We start from the raw sequence: 17,977 nt of genomic DNA on the forward strand, positions 1-17,977 counted from the left end.
GAGAAGACGATATGTCCAGCTATTGCCACTTCAGCTTGCTAACTATCTGAGCTATGTCCATGCCTATGGGTTATGGTAAATATTTTACATAAGTTGTACCACAAACCACATGTAATTTAAGTTTTTTATGAACGAAGGATTATTAGTGGCCCGCTGGCCTTCCCAGTGTACCATGAGCCGCGAACCATTTACGAAATAATATATACGAAATAAAACACACCATGGGTGTTGCGAGGTCATCTGTTCTACTAAAAAAACATAGTACAGCTACGCTTCTATTATCTTTTTTAATCGAAGAGACGTTAATCACAGTTGAAGGACCGAACTTCTAACAAAACTGAACACATCAGAGAACACAGGTGTTTCAGTATATTCCGACTAAATTAACTAAATGTGTATTTTCAGAACATGATACAACGTAACAGGAAAAACTTGTAAAACGTCTTTAACAAAATTAAATTTGGCAAGTGATCGCGTAAACCGTTAAAACAATTTTATTGCCAAAGATTTCTAGTAATGCCGTGTACTTTAACAGTTAACATAATATTTATTTTCCTGGTTCGAAATGGCGAGAAAGATCGATTTATAGATATCCATGGATATACTTACTCTAAATTTAGAATTGTTTTATTGAACAAAAAAGTATGCTGAATTTTCTTCTATAAAAATGTGCGCTAACATTATTTTCAAGTTAGCCATGCCAAAACAACCCAAAAGACTGTCCGAAACATACCTGGCTACTTCTTTTAAATACCTGTTGCTTGTTTATTTGGGAATATTTACGAGAACTTCTAAATTCTAATTCGTTATTTAATATACCTATCGATTCTAATCAAATATCACCTTGCATGAGTTTTGCTATACAAACTAAAGAGTTGTCATGAAAAACTGTTTATCTTAAATTAAGTACATTAAATTGGTACTATTTATTTATCCATAATCCAAATGTATATTTAACCAATCCAACGCAAAAACTCTTAGAGACAATACGTTTTACGCGTAATAAATAAAAATATTTTATTATAACATTGAAAATATCTATTTTTAATTATTAATATGTAAATAAGATACAAAATAACAAATTTGAATTCCAGTATGTAATGATGTTGTTATTATACCATTCATCAATATGTTTGACAACTTATATATTAACCAAATAAAATTGTTATTACACTATTCATTAATATTTTTGACAGTTTATTTACCATAAAATTAATTCATAACGAAAACAGAACTGAATATTGTAGATATGGGTAAATAGGCAAGGACAACAGATTCTGTTTTCGTCAACTGATTTTCATTTAAGAAATGACTGAAAAATGCCATACAATCTTTTTAAAAAATTGGAAGCTATTGACAGACTTGAGGGCTATCAACAAATCTTCTCAGTGGGTCGCGTTTTCGATCCGGTGGTAGATTCTGCGAAGCACTGCTCTTGCTAGGGCCAGTGTTAGCAACACTCCGGTTTGAGCCCCGTGAGCTCACCTACATTATGTTAGGGCAAAGCTGAAATAGCCTCCCAAGGGTATCAGCATAGGTAGGAAAAAAAATCAACTAATAAAAATAGAAATAATATGTCGACTGTTTCTAAGATTGTGTTTGTGTGAATCTGTGGATCACCCGCTGATCAGGTGGCTTGATGATTTGCGACGGGAAACGAACGGTATACTGCAAGATATGGACGAGCTGAAGATCATCAGTCACAGTGATGTAATTTTGGAGAGTCTTATCTTCAGCAGTTGATAACTGCATGCATCAATTATGTCAATCAATTGTTTTTAGTACAAGAAAACTTAAGCTTCTAAAACACGTAAGAAATAAATTTCAACTTGCTCGAATTACCCAGCACACCATTATGATAGTATGTCAGATTTTTCATGATTACGCAAAAACTTTTCAACGTTGACACACTGGCATCAAATAATTTAAAAAAACGATAATTTCGTAGACATCTGGATATTCCAAACGTAAATGTTCCCTTCACATTTTTGTGAGCCATGTAAGCTTGGATGATTCAACATGAAATGGATTAGCAGAATCATATTAAAAATTTAAAATTACGTTCAAGGTCATTTCAATTTTCAATAACGTTTTGCGAATTCAACTGCACTCTGCTGTGGGTATTTTGGCGTAGACATTTTAGGTTTGTTATAACAAAAAAAGATCTGGTAATAAATTATTTGACTCAAGAGTTGACTTAAGAACTTGCGTATTATTACATTTTCAATTACAAATATGGTTCAATGAGCTCCACGGCCTTCTTGGTGTCGATTGACTACAACAGTCCATAGACATCACAATTAAATGCCTCTAAGATTTAGATCTGGTTGTATGGCATAATGTCACGGCAGAATTAAGCTGGGTAGGTACATGAGAGAAAATCATGGACCTATCTTTTTTTTTCTATTGTATGCTAGATGCATAGATGTGTGGACGAGCTCACAGCCCACCTGGTATTAAGTGCTTACTGGAACCCATAGACAAATATGTATAACGTAAATGCGCCACACACGTTGACATATAAGTTCTAAGGTCTCAGTATAGTTACAACGGCTACAGCACCCTTCAAACCCAAACGCAATACTGCTTCACGTCAGAAATAGACGGGGCGGTGGTACCTACCCGTGCGGACTCACAAGAGGTCCTACCACCAGTAATTACGCAAATTATAATTTTGCGGGTTTGATTTTTATTACACGATGTTATTCCTTCACCGTGGAAGTCAATCGTGAACAATTGTTAAGTACGTATTTCATTAGAAAAATTGGTACCCGCCTGCGGGATTCGAACACCGGTGCATCGCTCGATACGAATGCACCGGACGTCTTATCCTTTAGGCCACCACGACAACTTTAAAAGTTCTTTATAGTTCTCATAGTTTGATTGATGTCGAGATAAGGCATAAATAAATATTAGTCGTGGTAATAGTTCAGTTCATTGTTTGCACGACGACTTCACCGGTTACTGGAGCCCATAGACATCTACAACGTAAATGCCGCTACCCACCTTGAGATATGAGTTCTAAGGTCTCAGTATATTTCATGTCTGTCATCGTCATATCTGTACTAAATACGCAGTAAAACTTTTATAAAATTCGCGGACTTCATTTTTTTCATACGAACTTTTTGTTCACCGTAGAAGACGTTCATGAACATGAATTGAGTAGGTACGTATTTCCTTAGGATTTTCCTTAAGATTTGTCTAACTTTGATATAATCGCAATACGATAGATCTGAACCTTTAAGTCACTATCGATTATATCGAAGCGATCAGAGCGAATCGATTATATCGCAGCATTCGGTAATTGTGCTATATTTGCGTATTATTTCATTAATATGCCGCAATCGCCAAACTCCAGCAACTTAACGAACATCCAGTCAATTTCTACCGCTAAGCAGCAATAGTTTCCAGTTTGGTGAGTGAGACAATGGTCATGCAAATTAAGCTTCGACTATATATATCTCGTCTATATATGTCTCGAGAAGGGTGGCGGCACTCATTTTGTGAGTCTATCACTCTACCCTGTACCAGGTGGGTCGCGAGCTCATCTTCCAATCTACATATTAAGAAAAGAATCTCAAAAAGCCGCCGAGCCACCACACAACAAACAACCCACATGTTTTTGAATATGTAATTCAAAACAAGTCGAACCTAAGATTCGAACCTCTATTTTTAAAATAATCTGTATTCTTGCATATTTTATTTATAACATAATATTATGGTTTTCTTCATTTCGGCGACAAAAATTTAAACTAGTATTTATTTTTGGTTTTTTTAGTCTGTAATGATGATAATTTCATAGTAAAAATATATTCTGCTATCATATCTAAGGAAAGCAGCAGGCGCGTACAAGGCACTACCGTGTTTTCAGCGTCAATTTTCAAGATATATCATGATCAGGATAATCCGACAGTTTTATTAAATTACTAGCTGACCCGGCAGACTTCGTAGTGCCTCAATCGATAAATAAAAGGCCTGAACTATTGTACGAAATCAACTAAAAAAGGAATCCGTCCGACGGGGGACACATCAAAGGGAAACAAAATTGTTATTTTTATTTAATTCCGAGCATTTACATATTTATCTACCTTTTAAACCTTCTATGGACTTCCACAAATAATTCAAGACCAAAATTAGCCAAATCGGTCCAGCCGTTCTCGAGTTTTAGCGAGACTAACGAACAGCAATTCATTTTTGTATATATAGATAGAAGATTAATATTGTTCCTTGATAACTGTGCTAAGTAAGAAAGAAATCCGATGCTTTGAAGGCGATAAAAAACATGTTCAAAGATTCCGTTGTATAAATACATATCAAACTACTGAAAGCGTGTTAAAAATGACCAAATCGGGCGCCCGAAAACTACACAAAATCCATTTTGTTCAACATAACATTGATCTACGAGACAAACGCCTATCTAAGCAAACTTGTTTGATATACATTGAGTTGCGCTTTAGTTTAAATTCAAATTTCATTCATAAGAACGGGGAAAACCAGACAGACAGTCCTTCCCGGTAAACTAGTCATGGCAGCGGTCATCCAGCCACTCTTAGTCATTGCACTAACTACTTATTGAACTGGAAGGCTTTTCTTCATTAGACTTTTACTGAATAGATGTTTAAGGTGAAAATCGCTAATCATCCAATTCACCTGTTAACCTGTTGACCTCCCTCCTAACGATTGACGTTCCATTATTTCTGAGGATCGTGATTTTGAGTTTGTCCATACGTCCTCGTGAAACTGGAGCGGTTTCTGGGACTCCAGCCATTACTTCCAATCAGAAAATAATAATAAAAGATGTGTGGTGTCATGGGACACCGGATAGGAACGGAATATAAAAATATTAATTTAAAGTTCTATTCGAGGTATACAGAAAATAAAACTGCATGTTTCGCAACAGCCCACGGTCATTCGGTAACGTGCCAACTTATTGTGGTACACTTCATTCACGGTTGTTTGCATAAGAGTTAGTGTATTGCGCAAACGAACGCTCTGAGGTCGTGGTCAATGAATGATAAAAAAATATGTTATTTTTTGTACGTTATTACAAAGTTAAGTCGTACATACACTGCGTGCATTACTAATAAAAATCTTACGTTACGGACGTTTTTTCCCAGTTAGGGTACTCCTCCGCATCGTCCCATAAGGAACTTCGTTCCAATAATAAAGGGATTTATTTACATTGCAGCCAATCAGCAAAGCAACTAATGACCCCGAACAACCAAGTCAGCCACTCCTGGAGCCGAACAAAGAACGGCAGAAACCACCCTTAACCGGTAATTACTCATTTTTACATTCTACCCACAATGCTCTGAGGAATTATTTGAGATGACACTATCATCTCGTTTTTACCATCGCACCGCCCGCCACCGGAGTAGAGTTCATCCGTACTACCTGGAGCCACTGTGTTCATCCACAGTGCGTTTCCAGAGATCATTTTTGCCACGTACCATCCGGCTTTGGAATGAGTTCCGCTCCACGGTGTTTCCCGAACGCCATGACATGTCCTTCTTCAAACGAGGCTTGTGGAGAGTATTAAGCGGTAGGCAGCGGCTTGGCTCTGCCCCTGGCATTGCTGACATCCAGAGCGAAGGTAACTACTTACCATAAGGTGGGCCGTATGCTGTCTGCCTGCTCGGGCAATAAAAAAAAACTGTAATGTAAAAGTTAATATAGTCGTCATGGCCTAAAGGATAAGACATCCAGTGCATTCGTATCGAGCGATGCAACGGTGTTCGAATCCCGCTGGCGGATACCAATTGTTTCTAATGAAAACGTACTTAACAAACGTTCACGATTGACTTCCACGATGAAGGAATAACATCGTGTAATAAAAAACAAAACCGCAAAATTATAATTAGCGTAATTACTGGTGGTAAGACCTGTTGCGAGATCGCAAGGGTAGGAACTACCGTCTCACCTATTTCTGCCGTAAAGTAATAATGCGTTTCGGTTTGAAGAGCAGCCGTTGTACTGTAAAAACGGAGACCTTAAAACTCATATCTCAAGGTTGCTGGTGGCATTTACGTTATAGATATCTGTGGGCTCCTGTAACCACTTAACACCAGGTGGGCTGTAAGCTCGTCCAACAATCTATGCAATAAAAATATAATATATATAAAAAGTATATATCATCGCGCTAATTTACCCAATTCCTCGTCCAGGACCAGAGATTGATGACTTAGGCGACGATGCGGAGAAGCCATCAGATGCAACTCCATACCAGGGCATCGACGACGGACTCCTCGAACCAACTGACCCCAAACCCACAGTTCCGGGCGAAGGTAATTAGACTAAGGCTTTTTATTTTATTCCATAGAAAGGTGCATGACATCTCGGACCGCTTTTCTGTACCTGACTACCAGAGCTCAAGACATCGTAACGTCAATATCCATCTTTGTGCTTAGTCCGAGTTTTTTAACGTTCTCGATAGCGTAAAAGTTAGCTCATCTTTGTATGGAATGGGATCGTTTGCGTACGTTTGCCGCTAGGGGCGCTGTTCCAACTGCATACAAAATTGGGTTAACTTTTACGCTATCGAGAACGTTAAGAAACTCGCACTAAGCACTCTTGACGCATGAGGTGTATTTCATAATAACATGTATTCTAAGCCGCTGTCCAACCATGCAAAAGCCTTCGCGTCAAAAAAAAATAGGTACGCAGGATGGTATTATAACAGTGATGCAGTAGTAGGCAAAGATTGCATGATGAACATGTTTGTTTGCTCTTTGTCTGGGTGTTTATTATCTATCGTATATATGCACATATTTAAACTTATATAAAACATAAATGTTTCTCAGTCTACGGTAATAAAGGAAATCCTAAATTGGGACTGGATTACCGTGCGTGATTTGTTCCCAGTTATTTATTTATTTATTATTTACCACACCGGGCTAATATTATTTACCTAAACACTAGGTTATGTACTAAGTATATACGTATATAATCTACACTAACACACACTACTCTTCTGAGTTCTGGGTGAGATCTGAATACTTTCGATAGGACAAAGGGTTCCACGTTAGTGAATGTATCACTTAAGCTAAAAAACTGTTTTTGTGAAGAAAGGATTACTGGTGGACCGGAAGCCTTTCCAGTTTCAATAGGAAAGGCGGGTGAGCACGGGCTCATCTAAAAAAAAACTTAATGCCTCATAAAGAACTCTTTTTAATTAAAACTTTTATTAAAACAAAGGGCCAAAGAACAATTGAATGTATCATTATCAGGAGTACGTACCGTTTGTTTATCGGCGTAACCTCAGAATTGCTTTGTGGTCGTATCTGGTCGACCGAAAAAAGGTTATCTCTGTTTTGTTATTTAGGTTGAGGTTGAGGGTAACTAATTAATGTTAATTTATAATATTTAAGTGGTGCTCTTACGTAAATAATGTTCGTGAATATTAAGTTAAGGAAGGCATGTTTTTAAATGAGTATAAGTGGAAAGGAAAGATTGTTATGATTTTTTTTTTTTTTTTATTTTTTTTTTTTTTGCTTAGGTGAGTGGACGAGCTCACAGCCCACCTGGTATTAAGTGGTTACTGGAGCCCATAGACATCTACAACGTAAAGGCGCCACCCACCTATGAAGTGGTATTTCTTGATTTTAATCACTAATGTCGCGTGTAGCGTCTTGGTGTCGGTCCTATTGTTGTAGCTGGGAAATTCTCTATAAGTATTAGTTATTTTGTTATTGTTAGCGCCGCACGAAAGCTTAACTTTGGATGGAAAAACGACGTTATTAAGGAAGGTAAACGGATGTATGATTTCTGTCTGTGCCACGGGGAATCAATTCTTAATCGCTAGTCTAAGAGACTAATCCAGCTACATCATCATCATCATCAACAGCCCACAGTCGTCCACTGCTGGACATAGGCCTCTCCCAATCCGCACCGAATCCAGCTACGCGCGAACTCAACTCGGACAGTGAACTCACGGGTTCAACCTGAGAGAATTTGCTAACACTAGCCCTAGCAAGAGTAATGCTTCACAAAATCTACCACCGGAGATTAGAATCGCGACCTACTTAGAAGATCCGACAGCAAACTCACCGGGCTGTGTCTATGGGAGTTCACACAGAAAGCTACTGCTAGTTCACTGTGTGGAAAATAGTTTTAGTAAAATATTCAAATAATAAAATCATTGTCGTCCGTGCCAAGAAAACTGTCGAGTATTTGAAACGAAAATAACAAAAATGCGAGATTAAGCCGCTCAAGTGGTTTTAATTACACTTAAAACTCGCAAAATAGAAGAAAATATTAAATATCGTTATTGTCTAGAATCTATCTCTATTATGAATTTTTCTCACGTTTTTATTGACTGTGAAATTTTGAGGCTTAGAAAGTCATAATCGGGTGACAGCGCAAAAGTTTCGGGGATAAAATTAGTGGGGCTTTAGTTTCTCATAACTCTATAATAATAGGCTATTAAACAACTTATTGTATCATTGTATGTATGTATATGCTAATTAGGGTTGCCAGATTTTGTTTTCAGCCTATAAGGGGCAAATGCTTAAATGAGCAAAAAAATACCTTTTTTTTTATTTTTTTTCGGGTAGAGGGCCGAACCTCCTACGAGGTCCCCGCGCAAAAGGGGCGCGCGGGGTATGTGAAACTCAACGATCTGCATGGTGTTGTGAGCAGACCGCGGGGCCAAGGATTTTAGGACCCACCCACTAAACGACTCCCCTGCACTTTTACACCCGATCCCCTCCGAGGTCAGAACCCGGATGAGGTAAGGAGGCTACCGCGGTCAACACTACAACCAGACGGCGCGGCTCACCCCAAGGACGCCCAGCCGACGGAGCCTTCGAGGCGAATCGAAGGCTCTGAAACGTCGGCCGTCTCGGTACGGCAGCCCGTCGGGCCGCCCAGACGGTGCCGCTGGTGTCCCGGAATACCCCGCTGGACCAGAACCAGCCTGCCGGGTCGGGACGCGATACACCGTCGACCGGTCGCTCTAATCACTCCACGGCAGCGCGCTAGAGTGCTGGTAGCGCGCCGCGCAGCCTCACCCCCTCAGGTCGCCCTTTGACCTTCACCGGGGGGAGGCCGCTACCTACAGAGCAAAAAAATACCTACGGGAATTTAATTTTTTTCTCGGGACAAATAAAAAACAAAATTATATAGTGACATTCTTTATTTTTTTTATATTTCTTCGTGAAGCATGTCAGTTTTAACATATTTTTATCGGTTTAAACATATTTATAAAAATCAATACTATTATAATCGTACGGTTCGAATACGAGACAGTCAATCCCGCCGAGACATTTTAAACTAAGCCTAAAATACGCGACGTCTGGCAACCCTAAATGGCTAATGGAATTGACTATTCACTCATTCGTTAAATTAAAAACTATCCCAAAGAAATTATTTCTCTGCGATGGGCACAATAATTGTGTGAACTAAATCACGTTTTCAAAATATATCAATACGCTCCTGCTTAATTAACATATCTTGCGCAAATCTTATTTCGAGACAGGCATTGACCTTGTACGTTGACAGTGACTGCCCGGAGTACAGTGTACATATGTTGTATTGAATTATGCGTGTGTACCTATATGGTTGCCGAAATGACGAAGTAGTTTTATAGAAAAATTCCACTTTGCACTGTAGTTTTATTTATTTATTGCTTAGATGGATTTGGATTTTTTTATTGCTTAAAATGTCGTCGTGGCCTAAAGGATAAGACGTCCGGTGCATTCGTGTTGAGCGATGCACCAGTTTTCGAATCCCAGGCGGGTATCAATTTTTCTAATGAAATACGTACTCAACAAATGTTCACGTTTGATTTCCACGGTGAAGGAATAACATCGTGTAATTAAAATCAAACCCGCAAATTTTAGTTTGCGTAATTACTAGTGGTAGGACTTCTTGTGAGTCCGCGCGGTTAGGTACTACCACCCTGCCTATTTCTCCCGTGAATCAGTAATGCGTTTCGGTTTGAAGGGTGGGACAGCCGTTGTAACTATATTTGAAACCTTAGAACTTATATCTCAAGGTGGGTGGCGCATTTACATTGTAGATGTCTATGGGCTCCAGTAACCACTTAACACCAGGTGGGCTGTGAGCTCGTCCACCCATCTAAGCAATAAAAAAAAATGTATAAAAAAAATGTGTGGACAAGCTCACAGCCCACCTGGCCCACAGTCTTTGTATAATAATACGAAGGCTTTGACCTCATATTTCAAGGTGGGCGACATTCTGTTGTTGTTGTTCCCATCTACAGTTTAGAAGATGATGTTTTTACTGTCACACAATATAACCTCTTTTTTTATTTCAATTGTTCAGTCAGTTCGTTCCATAAATGACTGTCGCGTTTCTACCCTGAATCAATTAGGTAACAAATATTTATAAATGTAAGCTAAGTTAACGAATAATGGTCAAAAGAACGCTTCAGCAAAGAACGAACGGAAAGATAGAAAACGATTATTCGTATTTATGTATTACTTGTCAGGTGATGTCAATAAAAGGCTACTATTAGTGGTATTTTTCTTTCAGGAACAGATGAAACCCACAACCCCGATGACGACGCAGAGGCCACAGCAGAAGACGGGCTCTCGGACGGTAAATGGCCATGGCTGTCAGAAGGGGACCAGCCGGATTATCCTTATGGTGACTGGTTCACTGCATGTGGCACACATTATTTAACCACCTAACTCTATTCACTTTGCACTGATTGGTTATGAAGTTTTTTATTTTGGCGCGCAATCCGCGAAACCATCGCTAATCCATCATGGCGAATGAAACAGGATCAAAGAGAAACGTTTCTAATGTTATATTTAAAATTGCATGTAAATGTTGAAAAAAATATTCTCCATCCATTATCAGTATTCATTCTTATTGTTCATGGGTAAACGTCGCATAGAAAAATACACTTAATTTATAAAAATATCGCTTTTGAGTTTAAAGTACTTATAAAATATTAAAATCCTAAAAGATACTTGGAATTTTTCTAATTAAATTTATTTTTATAGTAAATGTCAGGTACCGTTTTTGCTTCAGTATTTAACCTAAAAGCACAGATCCTAAAAGTAATCACTAAAATTAATAATAACTGGTTTTTTATTCGTAGATGGTGTCAATGGACTGAGCCCTAGGTTCGGAGTCGACGACAGACCCGGCTCTCCGATTCCTTCAGTAAGTAAAAACATCGAATAAAAGAAGAAAAAAAAACGCTCTTTTTAATTGTTACAATTTCGAACGGAATTAACATCGAATTTACCTATCGAATGATCTTGAAATGAAATCAACTAAACTCCATTTAATTTCCAGGTCACTCCCGACGTGAACACGTATCAACAGAAGAAGAATCTGGCGCAGGGTATGATGGACCTCGCGCTGCTGTCCGCTAACGCAAACCAGCTGCGTTACGTACTCGAATCTCAGACGTCTCACCCGTATTACTACCCAAGTCTTGCCTTTATTGGACTAAGCATCATTTTACAGGTAATAATACTCTTCATCTTGTTCCCGTGCCACAAACGCACTTTCATCGTGAAACTTGAGTAGGTACCTAAATCGATCGATATCTATGACGTTGGGTAGCCTTTTAACATCAGTTGGCCGTGTTTTCATCAAATCACCATAGTCGTAGGTGAATGAAGTTAGCCCCTCAAAAAAAATTTTTTTTCCTATTTTATACTTATTTTCTATTAATTCGTTTGTTCATCATTTGTTCATTATTGTTCACTGTTAATAATTGTTTGTTCTGCATTTATTTATTTAAAAAAAATATTTAAAAATATACCTACAAGTTAGCCCCTCTAATGCAATTTTTAATATTTTTTCATCCTTAATGACTCGTAAATATTAATTTTCGATTGTTCTTATATAAAACACGTTTGTTATCTTTCGAAATTACTCGTTTTTTGTTTAATTTACTATTTTTATTAGTTGAATAAATGTATGCAAAATATGTGTACTGCGCATGCGTCAACTATAATGCCTAAACTTTCTACGCGGTTTTAATCGTGAAAAAAAAAAACAAATATAAATCCTGAAGGAGCAATTAATTGGTATACAGTTTAATTAAAAAAAATAAAAAATAAATAAATGAAATAATGTGCATTGGCGTTAAGTTAGACCAAATACATTTTTTCCATCCTCCTACTTATCGTTATGAAAGTATAAAAAAGATAGGGAGTTCACATAGGTAATATAAACAAATAAGTAAATATGTTCATTATTTATCTTTCAAGATTTTTTTTTTTTATTGCTTAGATGTGTGGACGAGCTCACAACCCACCTGGTGTTAAGTGGTTACTGAAGCCCATAGACATCTACAACGTAAATGCGCCACACACCTTGAGATATAGTTCTAAGGTCTCAGTATAGTCACAACGGCTGCCCCACCCTTCAAACCGAAACGCATTACTGCTTCACGGCAGAAATAGGCGGGGCGGTGGTACCTACCCGTGCGGACTCACAAGAGGTCCTACCACCAGTAACAAGAGGTCCTACCACCAGTAAACAAGAGGTCCTACCACCAGTAATAAGAGATAATATAGGTATACATTATAATAAGTTTTTTACACAGTCGAAATTATATTCCTAACATTAGTAAAATAACATTTTAATACGATAGGTAAGAGGATGGAAAAAATGTATTTGGTCTAACTTAACGCCAATGCACATTATTTCATTTATTTATTTTTTAATTTTTTTAATTAAACTGTATACCAATTAATTGCTTTATATGCAATTAATTTATATTTGTTTTTTTTTCACGATTAAAACCGCGTAGAAAGTTTAGGCATTATAGTTGACGCATGCGCAGTACACATATTTTGCATACATTTATTCAACTAATAAAAATAGTAAATTAAACAAAAAACGAGTAATTTCGAAAGAGAACAAACGTGTTTTATATAAGAACAATCGAAAATGAATATTTACGAGTCATTAAGGATGAAAAAATATTAAAAATTGCATTAGAGGGGCTAACTTGTAGGTATATTTTTAAATATTTTTTTTAAATAAATAAATGCAGAACAAACAATTATTAACAGTGAACAATAATGAACAAATGATGAACAAACGAATTAATAGAAAATAAGTATAAAATAGGAAAAAAAAAATTATGAGGGGCTAACTTCATTCACCTTATAGTCGTTGTTGAAAAAAAAATTAAAAAAAAAGAAATACTATTATAGGTTATGATATTTATCAAACCTAACCTATAAGAGCTAACCTAACATACTTTAAGCATGTCTTTGACATTTCAGATCGCAGTTGGAGTTGGTTTAATCCTCAATAGTCGTTATGACGTTAACGACAAGAAAGAGATTTGCAAAGCCGATAAAATAAATAATATGACAGTGCTCGGCATCTTCCTCATCACGTTCGTGAACGTTTTCATCGCTTCGTTCAGTGTTTCGAGCTCTGTGACGTCAACAGGCTCTGCGGTGACGCCGCAACAATTAGCACCAAATGCTTAGCAGCAAGAAACCTAATTCGGACTCTAGTCAAAAATGTGCTCTTACAAAAACTCCGAGAAAAGATCAAAGAATCACTAAAGAAACATGTTAGGTGCCATTGCTATGCCGTATTGGCGCCAAACTAGATTCTGAAACTAAGCCTTTAATGACTTTGTACATCGAATTACTCGTGTATTTAATGGCCTCGAATGGGTAGAATTTACTAAACTACACTTAATTCAAATTCAGTGAATTGAATTGTAAAGATGAGGATTACTACAGGAAATATATTATCTCGTTTAAGTTAAAAACTAATTTTGTATACAACTTATAAGTAATTTGTCTGTGTTTTTGCCCTCTGTAAATTCCTGATTATGAATCTCTTAAATACGCCTTGCTTATTTAATGATAAAACATAAGTATGTAATTATTTCTTTATTTCTACTATTTATTCAAGATGAAAGCCAATCCTCTAAGATTTATTGTTGGGTGCTATTTGGAAAAGTGCTTATTATAAAATGTATGTATTTGTGTATTTAATACATAATATGTATACATATAGTTAGAAATAATATACTCTTAGATAAGGTTTGTGGTTGAGCAGTGCCCGATGTATTTATCAAAAAAATATATATATATTATTGTTTCCTTTTTAACAATGGTTCTAACGGAATAAATATAAAAATCAGTTTGTATAATTCATATTACTTACTTACTAGCAGGTCTGTAGTAATGATCATGTATAATTTTATATCTCTGTATATTTTAAGTATTGTTCTAACGGTATATCGGGAAACCTAACATAACACCAGTACTACCGAAAGCAGGCGTGTAAGGTAAAAAAAATGGAAATTGAAATGTAACATTCGTTTTCTAGGTTAAATAATTTAAAAAAATAGTTTTAGTAAGTTAAAAATTGAAATACAATTCATTTCGTGAACCCGTAATTCAAACCGAATGCAGCTGCTGCGGTCGCGGGAGATCGGATCGTTAACCCCTTATAATTCATTAATTTACATTACTCGTAGTAAAGTTTAGTATTTAGGGAAATCAATCATCATCATCAACTAATCGTTTTCAGGAACGATTTTCTTAAACCGAGTCTACAATAGCACCTAGCCGAGAAGTGTCGAAAGATTTTTTTTTTCTATAAAGATCGCAATATTTCTAAGAAAATCGCTTATTCAGGCCCATAGATTTTTTAAGTACTTTCCAGAATAATTGCAATAAAATTGCAATAAAAAAAGCTTTATTTTCAATAAAAAGTTGCTAATACTAACATTAGCTATTATAAAATGCTGTAGTGACTGTACCTAATAAAGGCGTCTAGGAATTTAAAATTATCTTAACTTAAATTTAGTTCTCTGCTCATTAATTTTAATCGTACATAAACAAAACTTTTTCTCTGAAATATGACTGAACGTCTGCTACGATAAATGTATGTAAATACTTAATACATATATGTAGTACAGTAAGGGCCGAGTCACACCGGAATGGCAGCGGCCCCCGGCGTCGCCGCTGGCAGCCTCGCGCGGCCTCCAGACTGCACGCGCCTAGTCTCCTCTGGACTAGTTTCTTCAATCGGCAATGATCGTGTAATAAAAATGAATCCCGCAAAATTATAATTTGTGTAATTACTGGTTGTAGGATCTCTTGTGAGTCCGCGCGGGTAGGTACCACCGCCCTGCCTATTTCTGCCGTGAAGCAGTAATGCGTTTCGGTTTGAAGGGTGGGGTGGACGAGCTCACAGCTTATATAAGCAATTAAAAAAAACGTGTGTTTAGAGTGAACATGATGGAATTGGTTATTATACATAACGCGGTGCCGCGAGCGGCCTCGTATCGCCGCTGGCAGAACCACCGACAAGACGCACGTGGCGCGCGGCTGCTCGCTTCACCGCGGGCAGGTGGCGGCAGTGTGCGACCTTTTCTAGCTTTTCAAGCGATACTGGTCCTTTAAGTATATAGATAAAGCTTAAAATTATTTCACACTGAAAGTGCTCGCCGCGACGCTGCCGGCCGCTGCCATTCCGGTGTGACTCGGCCCTTAGTTATTAATACTTGGTGCTTATTCATTTTTTCGCTTTTATTTATTAAGATTTCTATATTTATAAGACTGAAATTTTGTATGATTAAACTGTGTGACAATTTTATTTTTATGGTTATGAAATACTGTATATATAATATGGTGGATGTTTATTTCATAGATACACAACTCCTACAAATTTTGAAAAATACAAATAAATCCATCCGAATGAAAAAAAATTATTTTATTTCACTTCACACAATAAATGTAAATTGCATTGTGTACAAGTGTGTCAACCGGACTTAAAAGTTAAAAAGTAGGGAGTGTTGTAGGTCTGCACGGGTAGGTAGCAGTAATGCGTACCTTAGAACTTATATCTCTAGGTGAGCGGTGGCATTTACGTTGTACATGTCTATGGGCTTCGGTGACCACTTAACACCAGAAGAGCAGTGAACTCGCCCAGCCATCGGAACAATGAAAAAAAACTACAAAATTAAGGCTCAATAAATTAACCTTACGTTTTTCAAAACAATAAAACGGCAATATAGTCTAGTCAACAAGTTCAAAAACGTGTTAAATAGACATAAAGTTCCTAAAAATATGTACGATAGCTCATTGGATGCGGAATGATGTCTACAAAAATGTTTTTTAAGGGCTTATTAGCACATAAAAAATTGCGATTGTTATAAACAAAATAAGATTTAAAAAAAAAGGAATTTGGTTTTTCCTTAATTATTTCTAAAATAATGATATTTAAGGAATTTTGAAAAAAGATCCTGAAAGAGGAGGAAATTTCCAATAAAAAAGTCCCAACTCCCGGAATTCTATCTCTATTATTTATAAAAAAAAATTAACGCTGAAAATAGCGCTCCGCGAGGTCGTTACGGCATAGGCGCGCCGTCTAAAAAGCCCGTATATCACCTAAAATATTTTTTTATAGTATTAAATAACAATTTAAAAATTTGAATAAATTATGGTGTAATCTAAACACTTGAACGAAAAAAACCTCGGTGAAAAAAAAATTTTATATCGATTTTTCAAAAATTTACACCATTGTTAATTAACTAACTTTTTTCCAATCTCTGTTTTTATAAATTACGGTATAAAAGTTACAATAATTCATCTATAAATTTTTCCCTTCGTGGAGCTCTTATCATTTAAGTACTTAATAAAGTTAAGCAAAAAAAATTTTTTAATCTTTATTATTTTGATAATTAGAATTTTTTTTAATTAACAAAAAATTAAATTTCTAAAAAATGTTATGAAAAATAGTTTTTTTTCGTAATATCTTAATATTGCTGTTTTTGCATCTACCATAGGTATTAATTAACATTTAAAAAAAAAATTAACATTTAAAAAAATTTTTTTACGCTGTTTGTTAAGAAATTGTTTATAAATAAATAGACTATTTTGGGATTTAAAAAAAAAAAAAATTACCGTCTTATTGTATTTTTTACAGCATTTTTAGATATTATATGATAATGAAATTACAGCCGTTACATAATTTGTCAAGCTATAAATTGTTATAACTTTTAAACTATAAGAGATACGGTAAAGGACACTCAGGTCATTTTTATAAAGGATTTATTTATCTTTAAAATAAATTCAAAATCGATCCTGTAACTATTGTTTATCAGTTATAAGCATTTGTTTATAAAAATTTAAGATTTTTTTGATATTTTTTGAAATTTCATAGCTTATAATTTGTTGAATAATATAGATACAGCTACGGACCCAAAAACTTTTTTGTTCTATGATAAAATATCTTTCTAATTACGTATAAATCATAGAAATATATAATTTTGTTTAAATAATATACTAGTTTTAATTTATACTTACCTCATTTACATTCTGCTATCGATCAGTTTTCATTTATTTATCAAATGCTTATAACAACTGATAAACAATAGTTACAGGATCGATTTTGAATTTATTTTAAAGATAAATAAATCCTTTATAAAAATGACCTGAGTGTCCTTTACCGTATCTCTTATAGTTTAAAAGTTATAACAATTTATAGCTTGACAAATTATGTAACGGCTGTAATTTCATTATCATATAATATCTAAAAATGCTGTAAAAAATACAATTTTTTTTTTCTATATTTTATTATGTATGGTTGTTTTTGTCATTTTTTGTAGTCTTCGAAAAAAAATATAACGATTAATATTAATTTTTTATAACAAATTGTTAAGTTAATAAACAATGAAATTATTTATAAAAAAATGATTTCTTTGTTAATCCGCTGAAAAGAGTCAATGATGATTTTTAAGAAAAAAATAATTTTAACTAATTATTTAAACAATTGAAATATGAAAAAAACGATTTTAAACAATTAAAACATTTATTTAAGAAATTTTTTTTTTTTTTTAAATATTTATTTCACCTATACAATAAGACGGTAATTTTTTTTTTTAAATCCCAAAATAGTCTATTTATTTATAAACAATTTCTTAACAAACAGCGTAAATTTTTTTTTTTAAATGTGAATTTTTTTTTTTTAAATGTTAATTAATACCTATGGTAGATGCAAAAACAGC

General features: G+C 35.4%; 1 protein-coding gene across 2 annotated transcripts in view; it reads left to right on the forward strand.

Moving 5' to 3' along the window:
* LOC101745185 (ninjurin-A) overlaps window positions 1-15,676 on the forward strand; it is a 28,956-nt gene extending 13,280 nt beyond the window's left edge. Inside the window, exons 2-7 of one of the 2 annotated variants that reach the window (XM_038017304.2) lie at window positions 5,189-5,276; window positions 6,165-6,284; window positions 10,495-10,608; window positions 11,069-11,133; window positions 11,269-11,442; window positions 13,221-15,676. In XM_038017304.2, coding sequence (XP_037873232.1) covers window positions 5,189-5,276; window positions 6,165-6,284; window positions 10,495-10,608; window positions 11,069-11,133; window positions 11,269-11,442; window positions 13,221-13,433 — 774 coding nt within the window. In that variant the 3' untranslated portion in view covers window positions 13,434-15,676. The remainder of the gene's footprint in view (window positions 1-5,188; window positions 5,277-6,164; window positions 6,285-10,494; window positions 10,609-11,068; window positions 11,134-11,268; window positions 11,443-13,220) is intronic. The other variant, XM_038017305.2, reaches the window with a different exon arrangement.
* Window positions 15,677-17,977: the final 2,301 nt, after the last annotated feature.

Source organism: Bombyx mori, chromosome 18 (genome assembly GCF_030269925.1).
Source record: "Bombyx mori chromosome 18, ASM3026992v2".
Lineage (NCBI taxonomy): Eukaryota > Metazoa > Arthropoda > Insecta > Lepidoptera > Bombycidae > Bombyx > Bombyx mori.